General features: G+C 43.5%; 2 protein-coding genes across 7 annotated transcripts in view; both read left to right on the top strand.

Moving 5' to 3' along the window:
• KDM5A (lysine demethylase 5A) overlaps positions 1-9,016 on the top strand; it is a 49,715-nt gene extending 40,699 nt beyond the window's left edge. For all 3 annotated transcript variants that reach the window (XM_030237995.2, XM_030237994.2, XM_050970217.1), the window contains 4 exons: positions 2,710-2,869; positions 3,381-3,601; positions 5,689-6,099; positions 7,612-9,016. In XM_030237995.2, the coding sequence (XP_030093855.2) occupies positions 2,710-2,869; positions 3,381-3,601; positions 5,689-6,099; positions 7,612-7,824 (1,005 nt within the window). In that variant the 3' untranslated portion in view covers positions 7,825-9,016. The remainder of the gene's footprint in view (positions 1-2,709; positions 2,870-3,380; positions 3,602-5,688; positions 6,100-7,611) is intronic.
• A 1,820-nt stretch (positions 9,017-10,836) lies between these two features.
• Positions 10,837-19,276, top strand: part of LOC103820450 (sodium- and chloride-dependent GABA transporter 2) — a 43,305-nt gene continuing 34,865 nt past the window's right edge. For all 4 annotated transcript variants that reach the window (XR_007776637.1, XM_050970220.1, XM_050970218.1 and 1 more), the window contains exon 1: positions 10,837-13,698. Coding sequence is in view for 3 of the 4 variants with exons in the window: in XM_050970220.1 (XP_050826177.1) it covers positions 13,606-13,698 (93 nt within the window). In the remaining variant the exon portion in view is untranslated. The remainder of the gene's footprint in view (positions 13,699-19,276) is intronic.

Genomic DNA, 19,276 nt, shown 5'->3' with positions numbered 1-19,276 from the left:
TTCTCTGAACTACTGTGAAGTTTTGTAATGTTTTTATGCAAAATTTCCAAAGTCCTTTCCACCTTTTGAATTTCAAAAGGTGCCTTTTAATGCTGAGGGAAAAGATACCCTTAAAAAGGGATTTGTATTTATAACACCCTGGAGGATGAGCATTGTCTTTAAGCCCCATTCAGAGGTACCATGAGTCATAAATATAAGAATCTATATGAAGAGCTCTTGGAAAGCTTTTGCTACAGCAGAAGCAAAAACTGCATGCTGTGTAAGAAGCATGCCTTCAAAAACTGCATGCTGTGTAAGAAGTTTCCTGATGCCAGAGCTTTGTTCATATTTTCATACCTCTCTCTTCATTCAGCCCTTGTATAAAGGAAGTACATGTGTTCCATTTTGGGGTGTGGAATTTTTTCAAGACAAGGTGTCTGGATTGTGTTGTAAAATTAGTGTCTGGATTCAGTACAGAAATTACAACTGCAGTTAAATTTCTGAAGTGTTATATCTATAGAAGAAAACTTCCATGAGAAAAGGCAGTTGTGGAGAAAACCATGTGTTTTCAAGGTATTGAAATGTCCTTTTGAAATGTGTAGAGACAAAGGCAGTGCCACAGTTTCTTCTTGAGCACTGTTTTCTTTTTAGTGATAGTGTCATCTCTGCCTTTAAAGATGCTATCTTAAGAAACATGTAAATTCTAAGGCAGATGTTCTGGTTTATAGAGGGGCAGCACATTCTCCAGGTATGATGTGCTGTCATCTCCTATTTTTAAGTGTTTTGTTTCTCAGCAGCCTGATGCAAATACACAGGTTTGTCTTACAGTCCCCTGTGAAATGCCAACAAGAATACATTGCTGTTGGGTGCTACAGCTTTAAATTACCTAGTCTTAGATATAAAAGTAATTTCCAAAACTTTTTTTGATGTTCTTTGCATCAGGGGTCTTAATGAGGCATTTCTGAAGGATGTGGCATTTTCTGAGGCTGTGATAAAACATATGGCAAGAAAGATGACATATGCTTGCCAGGATCTCAGGCTTTTGCAGGAGCATAATTTCATTTGTATAATGATTCTACTGTCATCATTTAGAAATCTCACAATTAACCCTTTTGATTTGGATATTCACCATAAAAAAAAATGTTTAAGCAAAGCTGATAGATACCAGAAGCGTGTTCTGTTAGATCCACTAAGATGATTGGAATAGAAGACAAATTTTCAGGCATCCAATCAAATTCTTCAGGTATAAACTAGGAGACACAAGATTTAAAAAAACCCAAGCCTAAAGTTGCTCAGAATGTAATGATTTCTATACTGTTGAGTTGTAAGGGTTGTTTTTTTCCATTTTTTGATACATAGACTTGTTCCAGTGTGTTTAAAAAAAGATACAGATCGTTATGCATCGTGTATGAATTCACTCTTGTTGTGGATCCTGTAGAAATAATCCTGAATTCCTAAGGGTCTATAGATTGTATTTTGAAAGCCACAGTCTCTGGCTTCTCAAATGCACAGTTGTTACAGAAGTAGATATGGAAGTATGATCTGTTTGATTATATGTCTCTTAATTAAAACATGGTTCTTATCGGTAAATCTTCATTAGGAGTGCAGTACCTAGATTTTTTGGAAGGTTTGTTCCAAGCAGACACATTCACTGATCAAATCACCTATAATTTGTTTTCAGTTCTTGTCTTGTTTTTTTCCCCATCTCATTGGTTTCTTTGCACTGGTATTGCCTATGGCTGCTAATGATGATTTTTTAAAAAAAAATTAAAAATTTAAAAGTTTACATGTTAGCCCTGAACTTCCTTTCAATGTAGTACATAAAATACCCATAACAAGATACTGTTTAAGATATAAATTCTTTACTGTGTAGGGAGAAATAGCTTCCTCTTTCTGACTATATTTGTTTTACCTTTTCACCTGGGCAATTTAAATTTTAATTTCCCACTTGTAGTTCTGTACAGGAATCATTAGTTTGTATATCACTTTCTTTTAAACATACAACTGAAGGCCACAGAGAGAGATTACCCTTATTAAACTCCCTTTTTATGTCAGGAAATGACAGTGTCTTACCCAATACCTTGAGCTGTTCAGTGCATTACTCAACACACTGAGCTGAGCACAGGCCAGTGACATAATTTCTCTGTTCATGGAAATATTCATGACAACCCTCTTTTTTCAGTGTTTGGTCCTAATTTAAACTGATTTAGCACTCCCATAAAAGTACTGATCTCAGGGCAGCATTTGATTGTCATTATTTGATATTTGTCGCTGTGCTGGAATGCCCTTTTTTCCCCCATACCTCTAAAATCTTAATTCCTTTCTGTAGGCGCTGTAATTTAGTCAGCATGCTCCCTTCTTTATGGAAGATAAAGTCTTCATGGGCTTGCAGTCAGACTTTTCAAGCAAAATAATAAATTATGTAGGCTAAGAAAAAGCCTCTTTTCATTGTGTTGACTTCTGAAAACCATACTTAAGGTGCTGAGTGGGGAAACTTGTCAAGTGTTTTTCATGCATTAGCTGTAAATAAACTGACCTATCTCCATAGTTCCTGTATTCATCCATCATGTAAGTAGGGATGTAATTTTTACCTTTAATCTTGGTTTCTCTAATGGAGTCCTTCAGAGGAGGGCTTTAGGAGCAGCAGACTGCTCAGTCTTAGTAGAATTGACTTAGAAGTAGGTGTTTTCTGGATTCAGATGTTGCATGGTTTCTGTGTGTCTTTTTCAGGACAATGCCAGTGTGAAATCTTCCAGCAGCTTGGAGCCCAATTTGTTCTGTGATGAGGAAATCCCCATTAAATCAGAGGAGGTGGTGACACACATGTGGACTGCTCCCTCCTTCTGTGCTGAACACGCCTATTCCTCTGCTTCTAAAAGCTGCTCTCAGGGTATTTGCTTTTGTATACATTGAGATAAAATTAAGTAGATAACTGGGATGAGCAGTCAGTGAGGAGTGGAAGTGCTTTGTTATCCATACTGGCTGTACAGGATATGTTGTATGGAGGAATGTACAGCACAGTTACATTGTAGTTAGTTTCTTGATATTTGATATATAAGCCTGTGCCAATATGTTGTGGTTGCTACTGTTTCCCACCTTAAAATGTTGTAGAAAATATGTGAATTCTTTTGGGTTTGATCTCTTCCTTTTATCTTTATGTGGCTTTGCCTGGGGAGGTTTAGATTGGATATTAGGAAAAATTTTTTCACTGAAAGGATGCTCAGGCATTTGGAACAGGCTGCCTGGGGAAGTGGTGGAGTCATGTCCATGGAAGTGTCCAAAAGCCATGGGTGGGTGTGGCACCTGGGGACGTGGTTTAGTGGTGGGATTGGCACAGACTCAGTAATCCTAGAGGTCTTTTCCAGCCTTAAGCATTCTGTGTCTTGGCTCCTGCTTGAAAGGTTCTAGCACTCCAAGGAAGCAGCCTCGGAAGAGCCCCCTGGTACCTCGCAGCTTGGAGCCCCCGGTGTTGGAGCTGTCCCCTGGAGCAAAAGCTCTGCTGGAAGATCTGATGATGGTAGGAGATCTACTGGAGGTATCTCTGGATGAAACTCAGCACATCTGGCGGATTTTACAGGCCACTCATCCGCCCTCTGAGGACAGGTTTCTTCATGTCATGGAGGTAGGGAACTTGAAGAAATACTCTGGTGTGGAACATAAATCCCATCACATTCTGTTGGTGGATTTATATAAATATGATCTTGAATAGTTGAGTGCTCAGCTTTTCATATTTGTATTTCACCTGGAGAGAGTAGTAGGTTACAGAAAACGACAGAATAAGTGATCCAGAAATTCAGTTCTTGATCACTCATGCCTTAGCACTATCTTCCACAGTTAACCATATTTAGAACTGTTTTCTCAAGTAGTTCCATATGCAAACCTTATTTTAGAAGGACGAAACACTCCTCTTGATGGTGTCTGGAAATGGAAGTGATCTGCAAAAGAGTTACAAGAAACATTTAGGAAGATGAAAAGTTAGACTTAGCTTATATAGCATGATACTTGTATAGTAATGAACTTTGTTACTGGGGAAAGCATTTTTTGATAGTGCAGACAATAAGATTCATATTCTTCCGCAGAATAACATAGACATAGCAATTTTTTATTGATATGCTGTGAAGATGTCCTGACTGCTTTGCTGAGCTGCCAGTGGATCAGGCAGGTTTATCTGCTGCTTCTGAGGTCTGGTCTGAATCACTTTGCTACATTGATGCAGAGGCCAAGGAATGTGTGCTTGAAGGGAAGCCTCTTTTGAAGCTTCAAGTCAAGCTGCTGGGTTGAAGAGCCAGAGTGGAACCCCTTTTTCACCCTCTGTCAACTGCAGTTAGGGGTCAGTTTGACCAAATGGATTATTGGATGGCTTGTTGGGTTACTGAGCTGTACAAGAAGATAAGATGCTGATTCTTTCTTGGCTTTTTGGTGGTGTGCAGCAATACAAGATGAAAGGTTGCATGCCATGAACAATGAGGTGTCTCATTTTCTGTGTGCCATCCATACACAGTGGGTGAGTTCAAGTGTTGCCAGACTGCATCAGTTAGAAATGTGGAGTACAAAACTGCCCCTTCTCCCTATTCTGCTTTACCACCTTTCAGCCTGAGTACTACATAAGCTGAATGTTCTTTCAGTCTAATGGTTTTGGTAGGGAATTGATTGAAAAGCACTTTAAATGCCAGCAAATAGCAAGTTATAAATAATATGCTGGACTGTTATATTAATAGTTGAGCAAAGCTTTTTTTTTTCCAGGGGAGTGTGGTGAGGAGTGTAGTGTGTGTGTGCAGTACAACTTCTTCTGGTTAACCTTTATGAATACTTGCTTGACCAGAGCTGCTCATTTTGAATTGAATACATTCTCTGTCTGTTTACATACAAAATAAGTAGACTTCTGTGAAATAATCTGAAGAGGATTTGGTTTTGGGTGGAGTAACTATATTAAGTAATGTACGGCAAACAGTCTCTTTTCTGGTTTATAGTATGTTCTTAATCTATTAATAATTAAGGTTAAAGTATATAGCTGCATTGACTGAAATCAAGTCAGTCCCATTTGTACAAAGGACTACACAAGTGAATCTTTCAGGTATAAATGGGACTTGTCACTGTGAATGTTACCTGCAGGGACAGAGCTGGCCAGTTTTAAGCCCCACTTGTGATCTGAATCTGTTATTTAAGAGCTCTTGATGACACCAGGATATTTACAATGTCTGCCAGCTTGGAAACCATTCAGATAATGGATGTTGCTTTCTCTTCTTGCTTGAGTTGATGATACATTTTAAGAATTCACCAATTACTCTTTCTTAATCTCCAAAACAGCAGTTGCTTTCTCTCAAAAATAATTACAGGCAAGACTGACCTCAGCTGAAAAATAAGCATCTAACAAATGATTAATCTTCTCAACTTCTATTAAAAAAAGGTGTGAGAAGGGAGTTGTAATTATTGCTTACTTTGCCTTCTTACCCTTGCTGATAGTTTACTTTTTCCACTGGGTGTTTTTGGCTGATTGTACTTTGGCACAGTTGATAACACTTAGGAATTTTTTATGGTATGGTAAAAATGAAGTTAAGTGTTTTTTTTGTTTAGAATTTGTAACAGTGTGTTGTTGACTAGATTTCTTCATGCCATATCAGGGTAAAAGTAGAGGTAAGTACATTTGTCAGACCTCAGGTTTGCAGGAAATTTGTCTTTGAGTAATATATATAATCTTTTTCTATGAAGGATGACAGCATGGATGAAAAACCACTGAAAATGAGAGGGAGGGACTCTTCTGAGAGGAAGCGCAAACGAAAACTGGAGAGAGCAGAGCAGTTCTTTGGAGATATGAAGCAAAAATCTAAAGAGCTGAAAAAACTGGAAAAACCCAAGAAGAAGAAGCTAAAACTCACAATGGATAAGACCAAGGAGCTGAACAAGCTGGCAAAGAAACTGGCTAAGGAAGAGGAGCGGAAGAAGAAGCGAGAGAAAGCAGTTGTGGCAAAGGTAGAGCTGACAAAGGAGAGCACAGAGAAAAAAAGAGAGAAGAAGGTTCTGGATATTCCTTCCAAGTATGACTGGTCAGGAGCAGAAGAATCAGATGATGAGAATGCTGTGTGTGCTGCTCAGAACTGCCAAAGGCCCTGCAAGGACAAAGTGAGTTGCCCCTTGGTTCTCTCACAGGCAATTGTGTGCCAAGTCAGAATCCCTGTGCCCGGCAATATTTAAGTTGAGCAGCATGAGAAATCAAAATGGTGTGGTTAGAAGTGAGAGATGATTGAGTAGTACTTGGTAGGTACATGGATTTAGCAGGTTACACTGTAGGACTTCCTTATTCTCTTAGGTACTTCAAAAGAGAAGATGGAAAATTAGAATCTGGGAAAGGTATTCTGTTTTGGTTGCAAAGTTTAACTTCTTCAAGCTGTGGAATTTTCTGTTGGCTGTATGCAACATGCATTGGCCGATTCAAAGGATTAATTTTCTGATTCAGAGAGGAATGTTCCTAGCTTTACTGTGTTCCTGAGCAGGAGTGGGATGTGTGAGTTCCTAAATGAAATAGATTTTCTGTATTTCTTGCATGCACTCTGTGAACAGTGATGTTACAGGCCAAGTGCTCTACAAACTTCAGTGGTTCATTTTGCTTGTTGGAGATAAATAATCAATTATTTTAGACCTGATTGGATTATTACAAAAGAAACTTGATCCGCCTCTCTCTCTGGTACTGCCTGTCGTGATTGTCAGCTTTTAACACAGACTGATGATCAAAAATGTTTTCAAAATGTTTTTTTTCTGTCCTTTTCTACTTTCAACAGGGGAATGCCATACTGGTCAAAAAATGGCAGATACAGGAATGTAATGACTGAAGCTGCAGCTGTTGATATCCATTGCTAATCACTTTGGGAAATTTGTTCACGCTACAAACTAAAGTAACATCTGTATGATGATACTGTTTCTTCATTTTAAATAGGTTGCTACTACTGTTGTTTTTTTGATACAGTTTTACATTCCCCTGTAAGTGGAAAATAGAGCTACAGCAGTAACAATTTTTAACAACCATTTTAACAACAAATTTTAACTAATATGGAGAATCTGTGTTTCTTACCCTGCAAATGGGAGTTTCTGCCCACTGACTCCAATTAACATGTACTTTTATTCAAAGAAGTACAGAAATCAAATAACTAATCTTTTTTTATTTCTACATTCTAACTCATTTTTGTCTTTTCCAAATTGTTCTACAGCAGGTTCAGCTCCAAGTTTTATTGTAGCTTAAATGTTCTGACACTTAGGACTTGTATTTACAAAAGCTGCAGTTTGATAATGCAGTCTAAGAGGCTGTGTTTGGAGACTCTCACCTGCGCTGAAGTAACCATCCCTGAGCATTTTAAATGTGTTTTAGCTTATCTGAGGAGAGCTGAGTCATCTTCCTCAAGAGGAGTAGATATTCTTGTGTTGTTGCAGTGTAAGGATGCAAGGAGGGGCAAGGTTTGTTCTAAGAGTTAGTTTTCATTAAATTGAAGTAGCTTGTTTAAACAAGCTCTATTGGGGCATTAGTTTTTGTCCCAGAGCTTTTATATATATTGGTAGCTCTGGTAGGTTTAGCAGAAGGTCTTTTCTTCACAGAAGCTATGTGTCCTTCCTTGTAACAGGCTGTGTGTTGCTCTCTTGCAGGTGGACTGGGTGCAGTGTGATGGAGGCTGTGATGAGTGGTTCCATCAGGTGTGTGTTGGGGTCTCTCCAGAGATGGCTGAGAATGAGGATTACATCTGTATAAACTGTGCAAAGAAACCCCTGCAGGGACCCAGCAGCCCTGCCCACGCCTCACCTCCTCCCTTCTTGCTGAGCTACAAACTACCAATGGAAGATCTCAAGGAGACGAGTTAGCAACTGCTCCATGCCCAGAACTTGTTGGGAAATGGACCACTGGAACCCTTCAGAACGAGAGGGGTTTGAGGCTGATGTAGCTCCTGAGCTTCTCTTCCAAGGATGTACAGACGTGCAGCAGAGTTGGTCCCTTAGGTGCTGCTGCCTTCCTTCCTGCAGTGGCACTGTCAGGGCACAGAGGCACCCACTCAGCTATGCACACCCTGCCTGATGAGCAGCTCCAGCCAGTGCTTTCTGACCTGAGTGTTCCCATCTTGGAGTGTGGCTGTTGCTCTCAAGGACTGAGCAAACTCGAGTCTGTTAGACACTTCAGGGTGTTGGAAGTACATGTTGGCAGTGGAGCTGGCCTGGAGCTGGTGGGCATAGGCTGGAGCTCTTAGACCTACCTGGTTATCCTGAGGAGGTGACTTTGGAAGTTATCTTTCACCTCTCCATGCCAACCCAGTGTGTGGAGCAATGTCTTGAGAGAATGAAATTGCCTCCATATCCAGGCAGCTAACACTACACTGTAAGGGTGGGAACAAGTGGATGAATTTCCTTTAATTTCTCTATTGTAGCTAAAGGGCAGAGGAGCTCATAATGGCAAAAAGCAGCAAAAGTTCTGTTTACCAAAAAAGAAACCCAACTCTACTCCACTAGGCAAATTTTTTTTCCTCAGTGGGAAACAACTGATCTTCCTGTCCTGAGGAGGGCCAGAAGTCATTGATAATGTCTAGCTAGACCAGAACTTGGGAAGAGCAGAGTGCTTCCCTTTCCACCGGGATGTTCTCTCCTGTTCTAGGCTTTGCTTAGAGTTCTGCACTCCTGCACATTGAAGTTGTGTGGCGCAGGGTGGAGCTGGCAAGGAGGTACAGCACCCAGGGCACAGCTTCTGAGATCTGTACCCAGGGATGGGAAGGAAAGAAGACAGCCCACTTACCTCAGAGGTTACACTGACATGTGCTTCTGTGAAAAGTTTCACTCTCAACTTTCCAGTATCACCAGGCTACAGGCATGGCCTCCTGTGATACCAGCAAGCAGTCTGCAGATACTGTTCACAGTGCAAACCCCTCCCTGCTGGCTTTGCTGGATGTGTACCAGTGTACAATCAGCAGCAGTTCCTGTTTGAGGTTGCCCCTGGCTTTGCCAGAGGACCAGAGGGCTTGGGGTCATCCTGGGTGACAGTTGTTTTAGTAAATCCATTTTTAAAGAAGGACTTGTTTTTACTTTTTTCTAAATGTCTCAGACTACTGACTTGTTCTATAAATAGATTATTTTTCTTTGATTTTTTTATACTTACCACTGTTAACCAGCAGCACAGACAGAGGTTCACAAAGCAAAAACCTGCCCGTGGGCTTGGGTTTTTTTACTCCATTCCTTCCTTGTAGTACAAGGAATTAGCAGTTACCTTCCCCATTCTAGCTTGACCAGCTGCCTGTGTTTAAATAGGTAAATACATTTCATGTGCTACCTTTGTATTTGGGTTTGTTCCTATTAGTGGGGCATCTGGGCCTTAATGACTCCAGTGGATGCTGGCCTTGTGTATGTGAATGTCTGAAGTCAGCCCCTGGGCTGTCTTGTCCCCCTCTCCACTCGCTCCCTATTGTTTCCATTCTTCTGCAGTTCTAGGAGTGTTGTAAGTAGTGTCCAGTCTTACTAGGAGCTGGATTGGGATTTAAAGAAATATTGACAAAAACAAAGGTGTGCTGTCTTGAATGTTCTGTGTCCCTTCTCTTGTTCTCTGATATTTGGAAGTTTATTTATTTGGCAGAATTATCCATCCAAAAAAAAAAAAAACCAACTCAGCTCAGGTAGACAGAACTTTGTTTTCTTCTATGTGTGCCTGCTACCTGGGAAGAGGGAAGTGTGCAAAAGGAAAAGAAATAAGATGGAGTGCAGAAGATCCAGAGTCTTGGGAGCTTTGAGTGCAAATTGGACAGAGACTTCTAATTCCTGCTCCCCAAAGACTTAATGTGATGTAAAAAGCAAAATCAAGCTGTGGTTAAGCATGTGGCTGAACGGGCACCCTAGCAAATTTAAGAGTATTATTTGTTTACTTATTTATGAAGGAGTCTATGCTTTAGATAGACATACCCTCTTTTTGCCTCCAATTACTTTTTTTTTTCTTCTCAATGTACACTTAGTTTTGGTAAACTGATTTAAACAGTTGTTACTTTTCCTTCAAGCTTTAACTGACGGTACTACATAAATGTTTCCCCATGTGGAGTGGATAAACTATCTGTCACAGATGTTTAATCGTTCCAGAAGTAGACTAGTACAAGATTTCTTAAAGAATCCCAGTGTTCTGTATTCTTTCCTGACTCCTAGAATTTGTGACACAGCAGGGGAAATATGGTTAGCATCTCCTGTTAGCCACTGAGCATACCCTGGTAACCATTCCTGCATTCTCTGTTGCGATTAACTCGTTGTGTGTAATTACCATCAACTGGAAAAGAGATCTTTGAGTAAACCTGCATTGCATGTTCCTGTTTCTCTGTGTAGAAGGTGTGGTGGAGAGTGTTGACAGAAGCACTAGTTACAGCAAGATGGAAGCAAACAGCTCTACAATGCAACTGTGGTCATTCTGCTTGTAACAAGCACGGGAAAGAGCAAACAACAGAAAGAAATGTGCAAATCATATGCAAAAGTCACGTTTTTAGTAGCTGTTTTTCATGTAGCCACGTGGAGAGCCTCTGTTCCACTGTTGGAAGGAGGTTGCCACACTTTTTTCTGGTCACAGATGTCTTGTCTGCTTTTGGATAAGGTGTTCATAAACTGAAAACCATTATTAGCTTTACATCTTATTGTTTTAAGCTTGTTTTTTAAGAGCGTAATTCCTATCAAAGGATTGCTGATAGTATGAACTTATGAATAAATGTTAACTTTTGGAAAAACCTGTAGTTTAGTGGTTGAAAAACCCAAAGCTACAGCTGTGGTGTTGTCTCCAGATTCTAGGAGTTTGAATTTTTATAAAAGCATATGCAGAGAAGCCAGCCAAAGTCAAGATAAAAATGTTCTTACAGGTCTGCTGCAGCTGTGGGAAAACTCTCTCGTGCTTTGGGGACAAAATCTCAGTACACAAAAAATATTAACTCATGTCTCTACAAAGGTGCACATCTTAATGCTGTAGTCTACAAAGGCTACTTGTCACTGCTGCTGTTATTTCCTTTCATGTGTCTGACAGAAAAGGTCAAAGAAATTACCTGAGCTGTTGTGAGGAGCTGAAAATGGCCAGGGCTTGATTTGTATAGCTTGTACAAACTACATGCTTTCAGGTTTTTCTTGTAAAAAACAGGGGCTGGAATTTGGCAGCTTTGCTTGCAGAGAGATGAATGTCACTGCTGACCTTCAGTACCACGGCCTTTAGGATTTATGCTTTTGACAGATCTGTAGCTGAATGCTGGTGCATTGTGGACCATTGGTAATGAAGACCTAAGAGTCTTCAGCAGTTTAATATTGTTGATTTTATGGGAATTATCTGAAGGGATTGGAACACAGTCACACAGCATAAGGTAACAGACAGTTGTCTGTTATATCAGCCACACTGTGAAACTTGCATTGATCTTTTCAGTTTTTAGCATCATAGAGTAATTTAGGTTGGAGGGCACTTCTGGAGGTCATCTGGGTCACCCTCCTGACCAGAGCAGTGGTGACTTTAAAAGTAGGTGAAATTTTTCAAGGTTGTGTCCAATAAATTTTGAATATTTCCAGGGATGAGCATTCAGCAACTTCTCTGATTTCCCATTTGGTTTTGTGGCATCTTCAGTGCAAAATTCACTTGCTGTAATGTGCCTGTTGCCAGAGTCTGGCTCTGTATTTTCTCTTATCATCCATTAGGTAGTTGGAGACTGCAGGTCCTGCAGCCTTGGTGTCCAAGCTGAACAAATCCAGCTCAGCCTCCCTTGAGCCATGGCATGAGCTGCAGCCTTCTCACAGTCTTGGTGGTCCTTGTTGCTCAATGTTCTGAGGAGCTCTAAACTGGATGAGTTACTCTAAATTAAATTAAATTACTTCCTTTAGCCTGCTGCTCATACTTGGCTGTGCAGCCTCCTGCAGGGCTGGCCTGTATAGCTGCAAATACTGCTCACTCCTGTTCATTCTGGCTACTGTTAGCCCCAGGCCTTCTGGTTTATAATTTCTTAGATGCAGGACTTAAACTTTCCATCAGCACATCACTTCAGCCAGGAAAGATCCAATTGAAAGGGAGTTCCCTCCTCCTGTGTTTTGGGCTCTGCTGCTCCACTCCTCTGCCAGCATTGTTTGATGCCATCTGAGTGTGCTCTACACCACTATCCAGGTGGGTAAGAAGAAACACCTGAGCTATGCACTTTTAGCTGTCTCCCAAGATTTCAAATTGGTGACTGCTGAAGCCTGAGTATTGAACTCCACCCCATTTTTTCTGCCATTGTGGGTTGTCCATCCCCTTGCCCTAAGTGTGTTTCTGCTGTAAGTCAGGGTAAATGCCCACTGCTGTCCCCTTGTCCATAGAGTGCATCACAGAAGGCAGCCAGACTGGGCTAAGGCTATAGTGGTGTCTGTTACCAGTCACCTCATCCCTCATGGACCTGGATATTGGTTTGAGGAGGATTGGTTCCATCCTCTTTCTCTTCATTGAATGGGCATGATGCACAGAGGGTTCATCACAGTCTGCCAGGAAAGTGATCTTCCTATTTTTCCTAGGGTTCAGATGTTTTCCTAGGGGTGGAAAAAATCTCTTAATATCACTCCTGAAATAACTGCTAAAATTGTTGTAAGAAGTTGAGTGTTGTGATCTGCTAAAAGCAACATTTGAGGCTTACTCCAGTTAGATGGAAAGGAAAAGCAGGGAACTCCTTCACATCCTCTCCAGCTGTGGTCACTGTGTTTGGTCAGCCTGAACCAAACAGGAACTCTGCTTGGAGCACCAGGGCACTGGGGAGGTGCAACAACTCCAGCCCTGATCAGCATTCCAGCTGGCTTTGGGAGGGTGATAAATGTGTGGGGCAGCTGGGAACTGCACAGGAGGACCTGGAGGTTGCTGAGCTTTGGGTAATGGCATGGCTGGGCACGAGAGAGTGTTAACTTGTAGGGAAAGGAAATGAAAGTAGCAAGGATTTATTGAAAAATATTTGTAAGGAGCTGCGCTCTGAATGGCTTTGAAACAAAACCTCTGCTGCAGTGAATAGTTTTAATCTCAGGTGGGTGTTGTGTCTTATTTGGCAGCTTTTCAGAGGTCAGGTTTTGGCAGTCTGTGCATCACCACCATGCTCCCCCAAAAAGGCATTTAAAGTGCCAGAGGGAGCTGCTGGGGATGTTTATATCCCAGGAGAGTAGCTACCTCTGCACACAAGTCCTGGCACGGTGGTTGGTGTCTGGCCAGCCTGGCATCTGCTTTTCCTGGGTGGGTGATGGGCCAGCAGAAGGAAGGGCTGCATCCTCTGGCAGCTCCGTGCTCAGCTCAGCCCCGAGCCTTGGGCGTGGCTGCCGCTCCCCAGGGCCAGGAGCTGCTGGTTGCTGCTGCGCTGGGACAGCAGCAGTGCAGCCCACACAAGTCCGTGCTGTGAACCTGAGAAACAGCTCAGGCTTTAGTGGGATGTGGAGTGGGCACCACATTGTTCACCTCTGTCAGCTAATGATTTAACTTTTCACTTCATACAGCTGGAAATGTCGTTCATCTCGACACTGTCTGTGTATTGGTAGTGCTACATCCCATTATTTCCTTTCCTGATAGTGCCTTAGGCAGGAGGTAGATGCTTTAGCTTTGCCTAGAAACATTCCTGGGAGAGACAGTGGAGAAATGGAATCACTGGCAGCACCTGCCTGATGCTGAAGGACCAGCCCCAGATGGGAGTGATGGTGCTGCTGCTCTCACCTGCTGCCAGAAGGGGAGGCTCCACAGGTGTAACCCGTTTCCAGGTTTGTATCTCACTGGTAAGGTTTGAACACAGCCCACTTTTTACTTTCTGGGCCTTACCACCTACCATGGCACTGGTTTCCTCGGGCTTGTGCTACAAATAGTGTTGGAATGATCAGACACTGGGATTTAGGGCAGTTAGAGAGTACACAAGCTGAATAAATAAATAATGGAAGAGTGCACAGCCACAGGAAAAGTGTTCGTAACTTACAGGGTTTTTTTTTTTTCTTGCTGAGTAATGCGATTCTAGGAAGATGCTGGGTCAGATTCCTGTTTGGAGCAGAAAGTGGCCATGACCTTTGTGTAACTCCTCTTTATAGAGTGTGCAGAGAGTGCTGCTGGACAAGCAACACCTGCTTGTCTGAGATTTCTGCAAAAAGCAGCTCACTTTGCTTTGCTCTAAGCAGCAGCTGTTCCCATGTCCTTGTTTCTCAGCTCTGGTGATCTCAGAGAAAAATTATTGTTTCTTTTGCTTTTTACTTTTGTCCCCCAGGGCCTTTCCCTTACACCTTGGGCAGTCCCTGTTCTCAGGGAAGTGAGGCTAAAAGAAATCAGCACCAACTCCCTTTGCAGACTTTAGTTTTGCTCCTCCCAAACTGCTTTTCCTTTGCAGCAGGGAGGTCTCACATCCCACCCTCTTAGGGCTGCCTGGCTCCCTCCACAGAAGCTGTGTGACTGCAGACTGTCCATTGGCATCACCAGGAGCAGATTTGGGCAGCAATAAAACAGCTGTTTCCTGGTTTGCTTGTGTGAATCCACGGGTTCTGTTCTAGCCCTTGGGGGGCTGAGCAGGTCAAACTTTGTAAGTTAAATCAGAATATCAAAGACCAGTCTCCTTTTTCCTCTAGATCCCATTTATGGTGAACACCAAAACTAAAAGTTCCACTGGCTCCACATGTTTTCAATTAATTCTCCCATGTGAACACATAACCGTGTCTTTTTTTTTATTCCTATTTCCTTCCTTGATCACCATGAAAGCTTTGTATTTGGGCTGTGACAGACTTAATGAAACCACATTCTCAGCACTCGTCAGATGATTGGCAAGCAGTGCCTGACCCTCTGTGTTAGCTGCAGGGATCAGGAATGAAGTGTCCTTGTCAAAAAGAGCTGTGAATCTCTCTGGCTGAAAGGAAGTAATTGATGTTCATGGTGGAAATACTTGTGTTTGGGTGTATTTCTCCATGTGACCTCTTGATCTGGTCAGCCCCCTGAGCATCACTGTTTGGATTCATGCTGGCAAAAGGGTGACGTGGCCTGGAATTTGACAGTCAAAAATGGCAGAATGAAGCTCAGGAGCCCTATTGTTCCCTTGAAAGGGCTCTCAAGCCACCTTTCCTTTTAGTGTGGGTGCAGTGAGTCAGCCCAAGCAGACCAAACCCTTGTGCCTCTGCTGAACCCCCTGTCCCTCATGCCTGGGCACCCCTCCCCTGCTCCCCTGCCTCACTGCCTCCTCCTCTTGGCTGGAAGGGACAGATTTCTGCAGCCATCAGCTGCATCTGTTTTGAAGCTGAACTTTTTAATCTCTGGCACTCATCAATAGAAAAATAAGATTGCCTTAATCTATAAAAACTGACAGATTATTTTTATATATTTTTTTTTTTCTTTGAGGAAAAATGAATGAGCCTGAAAGAGACTTGGTGCCATATGTTGCAACTGACTACCAGAACAGGAATGACTTGTAGACAGGGGATCAGCCATGATGTGAAGGCTTGTGATTCTTGCTTCAGGCAGAATTCCCTCCACCTGGGGAGCCGGCTCCAGTTGTGCTCATGTTGTGTCTCAGAGCCCACCAGGCTCAGCCAGTGCAGGGGATGAGTGCTGGGGAGTGCAGCCCCTTTTCTCTTCCTGCAGGGACCTCAGCAGGGCAGGTGAGAGAAGCCTGGCAGCACAGGTCCCTCTGCTTCCTCCTCCACTGCCTTGGGCTGCTGGTGACCAGAGGAGCAAAGCAAGAGACAAACTGCTGCTGCTGTACAGTAGCCAGGAGCTGGTGGCTCTCACTCACTCCTTGTGCTCAGACAAGGGCAGCCTGAGATGTTTTTAAGAGAGAATATCTCCTGGCAGTGCAAGGATTTTAAAAAAATCTGTTGTAATTGGAAGCTGGAAAAACTGAACTCAAATTTTATTTCTTTTTGACCATTTTTTGAATGCCTAAGTTTTCACTTTGTCAACTTTTGCATAGAAATCTTGTTTTTTGAGAAATTTCTGAAGACCTCTCACTCTGTCAACTAATGACTAGCTGAATATTGGATTCCTCCCTGAATGGAAACTTTGTGTTCTGAGTAGTTACCAGCCCAGTAGCTGTGAATTACCAAGTATCTTTTTTTTTCTTTACTTTTTAGAGTGTTCAAGCAAGTATGAACAGATGCTCTGAGCTCACTGCCCAAACCTTGCTTGTTTGAAAGCAGATTATGGGCTTTTGCTCAGGAATCAGTTAAGTACAGCCCTGACTAACTTCTGAGAAAAGTTTTTCCTTTTTCCTGCCAGAACATCTCCCTTGCAGACAGAAGGGATGCAGGGACATGCAAATCCCTGCCCTATCAATGGCTTTGATGTTGTTCCTGCAGGCACGTGCTTTCACATTTACACCTTCACCTCAAAGGAGCAGGATGTGCAGAGCATGAGGAAAGACCAGAAGTGGTCCCAATACACAGCTCCCTTCCTATCCCTTAGTTTACCCTGTACCTAATCAATCTGCTCATCCCATGCCTTCACACCACTGCTGGAGTCATCATTTCCTTTGGTATGTGGTTCTTGATATGAAAATGTCCTCCCCTTGTTTTCTTGGCTGCAGCTTCAAACTGGAGAGTTTTAATTTCTTGATGCAACTATCAGCTTTCACATCAGGAGGCCCTTGACTAGATTTTGGAAGAGCAGTGACTTCTGCCCTCTCCCTAAAATGTGTTCAGGCTCTATTGCCACAGTTCTTCTGCAAGGGTTTGTTCAGGTTGCTGGTAAAGTGGGAATAGAAAAGAGGCCTGAGAACTGGTGGTACCTGATGGAGTTGAGGGGAAAGTAGGTGATGCTAAAAACAAAAATTGGAGTCTTCAGGCTCAGGAATCTTTGCTTGCTACTCAGCTCCTGTTTGTATTACATTGTATTTTATTATTTTATCAATATACATATAGATATCTTTACTTATGTGCTTATAAGGGCATAACCTTCATTTTGCCTATAAAGAAATTAGGATACTTTTAAATTCTGAGCAGAAAAGCCCCTTTTCCTTGCTCATGAGTGCAAAGGGCCAGTGTTTAATAGGGACAGAGTGCTGAGAAGTCAAAGCAGGGGTCAGATACAGATCTGCCTGCTGCACTGTGATTGTGCATGCAGAACTGTGTCTTCCTGCTTTGGTCTTGGGTTTGGTGCTCCTGACATCCAAGTGCACCCCCAAGGATCACCTGCTGCTTTCATCCTGCTCTGGGGGAAACTGCTGGCTCTGGGCATAGCCAAGGCAGTGGTGACAGCAATCTGCAGCTCTGCTGCTGCTGGGAATTCCTGGAGCAACCACAGCAGCTCTAGGAGCACTATTCTTTTGGTGCCAGCTGATCTCTGCTCTGCCCTGCTCATAGAGAGGGACAAACCAGCACACTGTCACCCACACACCAAGCCCTGTAAGCACTGCCCCTGGCTCCTGCCTGCAGAGGAGCAGGGGCTGTGGCAGTGATAGCCTCAGGAGAAGGTTTTTCAGCACTCTGAGCAGGCCAGCCACACTCTGAGCAGTCCCTGAGCTCTGGCTCATGCAGGAACGTCACCTGTTTATCTCCAGTGTGCAGAGCAGTGTCCACACAGGGGATCTCCCCCACAAACCTGGGCACAGAAGTGAGGCCTCTGCTGCTCTGCAGCTGCCCAGTGAGGACAGGGTTCTCCCAGCCTCAGGATTCTGCTTCTTCAAGCCATTATTTGGAAGCAGTGATTCACTAGGGAGGCTGTCTCTGAGGTTGTTTGAAATCCTGCTGCAGGATCTTCTGTCACGTAGGAACTGCAGGCCCTGCATTTTTGCTTCTGCTGCTGTAGTTTCAAAATGTGTGTGCCTTTCTGGGACAGAGCTTAGTGGCTCCAGCAGGAGTCAATCCTTTGTGCTTACTTGGGCTTCTTTCTCTGCTGAGCAGTCTCCAGGTTCCTGTAATGTGCCAGCCAGTGTTAGCCTCTAATTATCCACTTTCTGTGCATATTTGTGACAATTTTCCTCACTACAGCCATGATTGCTTTAAGCTAAACAACATTTTAAGGCTGAACAGGCCAGTAGCAGGCTGGTTATCAGATGGAGGAAATGCATCCTCTTTGCTCTGGCCTTTGGTTCCCAGATGATAAAATGGCAAATTGTGTTCCTGGAAGGTGGGAGGTGGCTCACAAGATTTCAGTGCCTCAACACACATGGGGGCAGTTTGTCCTGAGTGACAGAGGAGCAGAGGGGGCACAGTTGCTCTCAGTCCTCAGCAAAGACCAGATGTGGCTGATGGTTTTTGTGTTGAATGCAAAGCAGCAGCAGCTGTGCCCAGGCCACTCTCCTGAAAAGACTTTGGTGGCTTGGGCCATAGTTAGTTTTAAAGTAGCTGCTACTTGCACAGCAGCAAGAGGTTGTGCTTGTCTCCCTGTAAACATTTCCCTCTCCTCTTTTCTCCTCCTCATTCCTCCAAGTAGGTGCCTTTTGAAACCTCCTCTTTTTGGGTTTGAACTACTTTCCAGGTGGCTGGAAGTGGCTTGGAGAAGAGAAATCCAACACTTGTTCCCTGCTCAGCTGGACATAAATGTGAAGCAAGACCAGACCTGGGAGTAGGTTCTGTAGCTGTTACCAGAGCATGAAGTATCAGCAGTCCTGGGGTGGGCTGGGGCCAGTTCTCATGCACATCTATCCCAGACAAAGTCAAAGGACCATTTTATCTCTAGAGGCTTTTGTTCCACATTTGCTTTCTTTGGGCTGTAAGCACTTCCCTGCTAGCACAGCCACAGCTGCTGCTGGGAGACTGGGATCAAGCTGAAGGCAGAAATCTTGGCAAATGTTCACAGGTAAAGAGAAAGGAGCAAAACACAGCATGGATCAATAGCCTTTAGGGTTTTCCAGCTCTTTTCCTGGCTGAGGTGTAAGGCACTCTGACAGTGACCCCCCTGGTCCAGAGCTCTTGCTCTTCTCCAAAATGGGTGTTGGGGAGAAGTGTCTAAGCCAGCTGTGCCACAGCTGCACAGCTGCTCAGTGCTTGGCAGCCTGCCTGGATGGGGAAGCTGCTGCAGGACCTGCTCTGGAGGCTTTGCTCCAGCAGGGACTGTCCCAATAAACGGTGGGTGACAGCCAGGCTGCCTGGGATGGGGCTGGAGGAGTGTGGCTGCTCTGGCTGCTGCCATCCCCAGCCCTGTGCTCAGAGGAGATTACTGAATAGGGTAATCTGTTTCACACCCTCTCATTTCACACCTTTGCACCACCTGTGCCATCCCGAGGGTTGCCATGAGAGTGGTGCTTGTGGGACAGGTGCCACCATCAGTGCTGCCACTTGCCAACACTTGTGGCACTGAAGGTGCCCTGCAGCTGCCCGGGAGGGTTCAGCTTGCATGATTCCAGGTGGCACACGCTGCTTCAAAAGCTCTTAC

This window comes from Serinus canaria, chromosome 1A (genome assembly GCF_022539315.1).
Source record: "Serinus canaria isolate serCan28SL12 chromosome 1A, serCan2020, whole genome shotgun sequence".
NCBI lineage: Eukaryota > Metazoa > Chordata > Aves > Passeriformes > Fringillidae > Serinus > Serinus canaria.
This window is presented reverse-complemented; position numbering and strand designations above follow the sequence as displayed.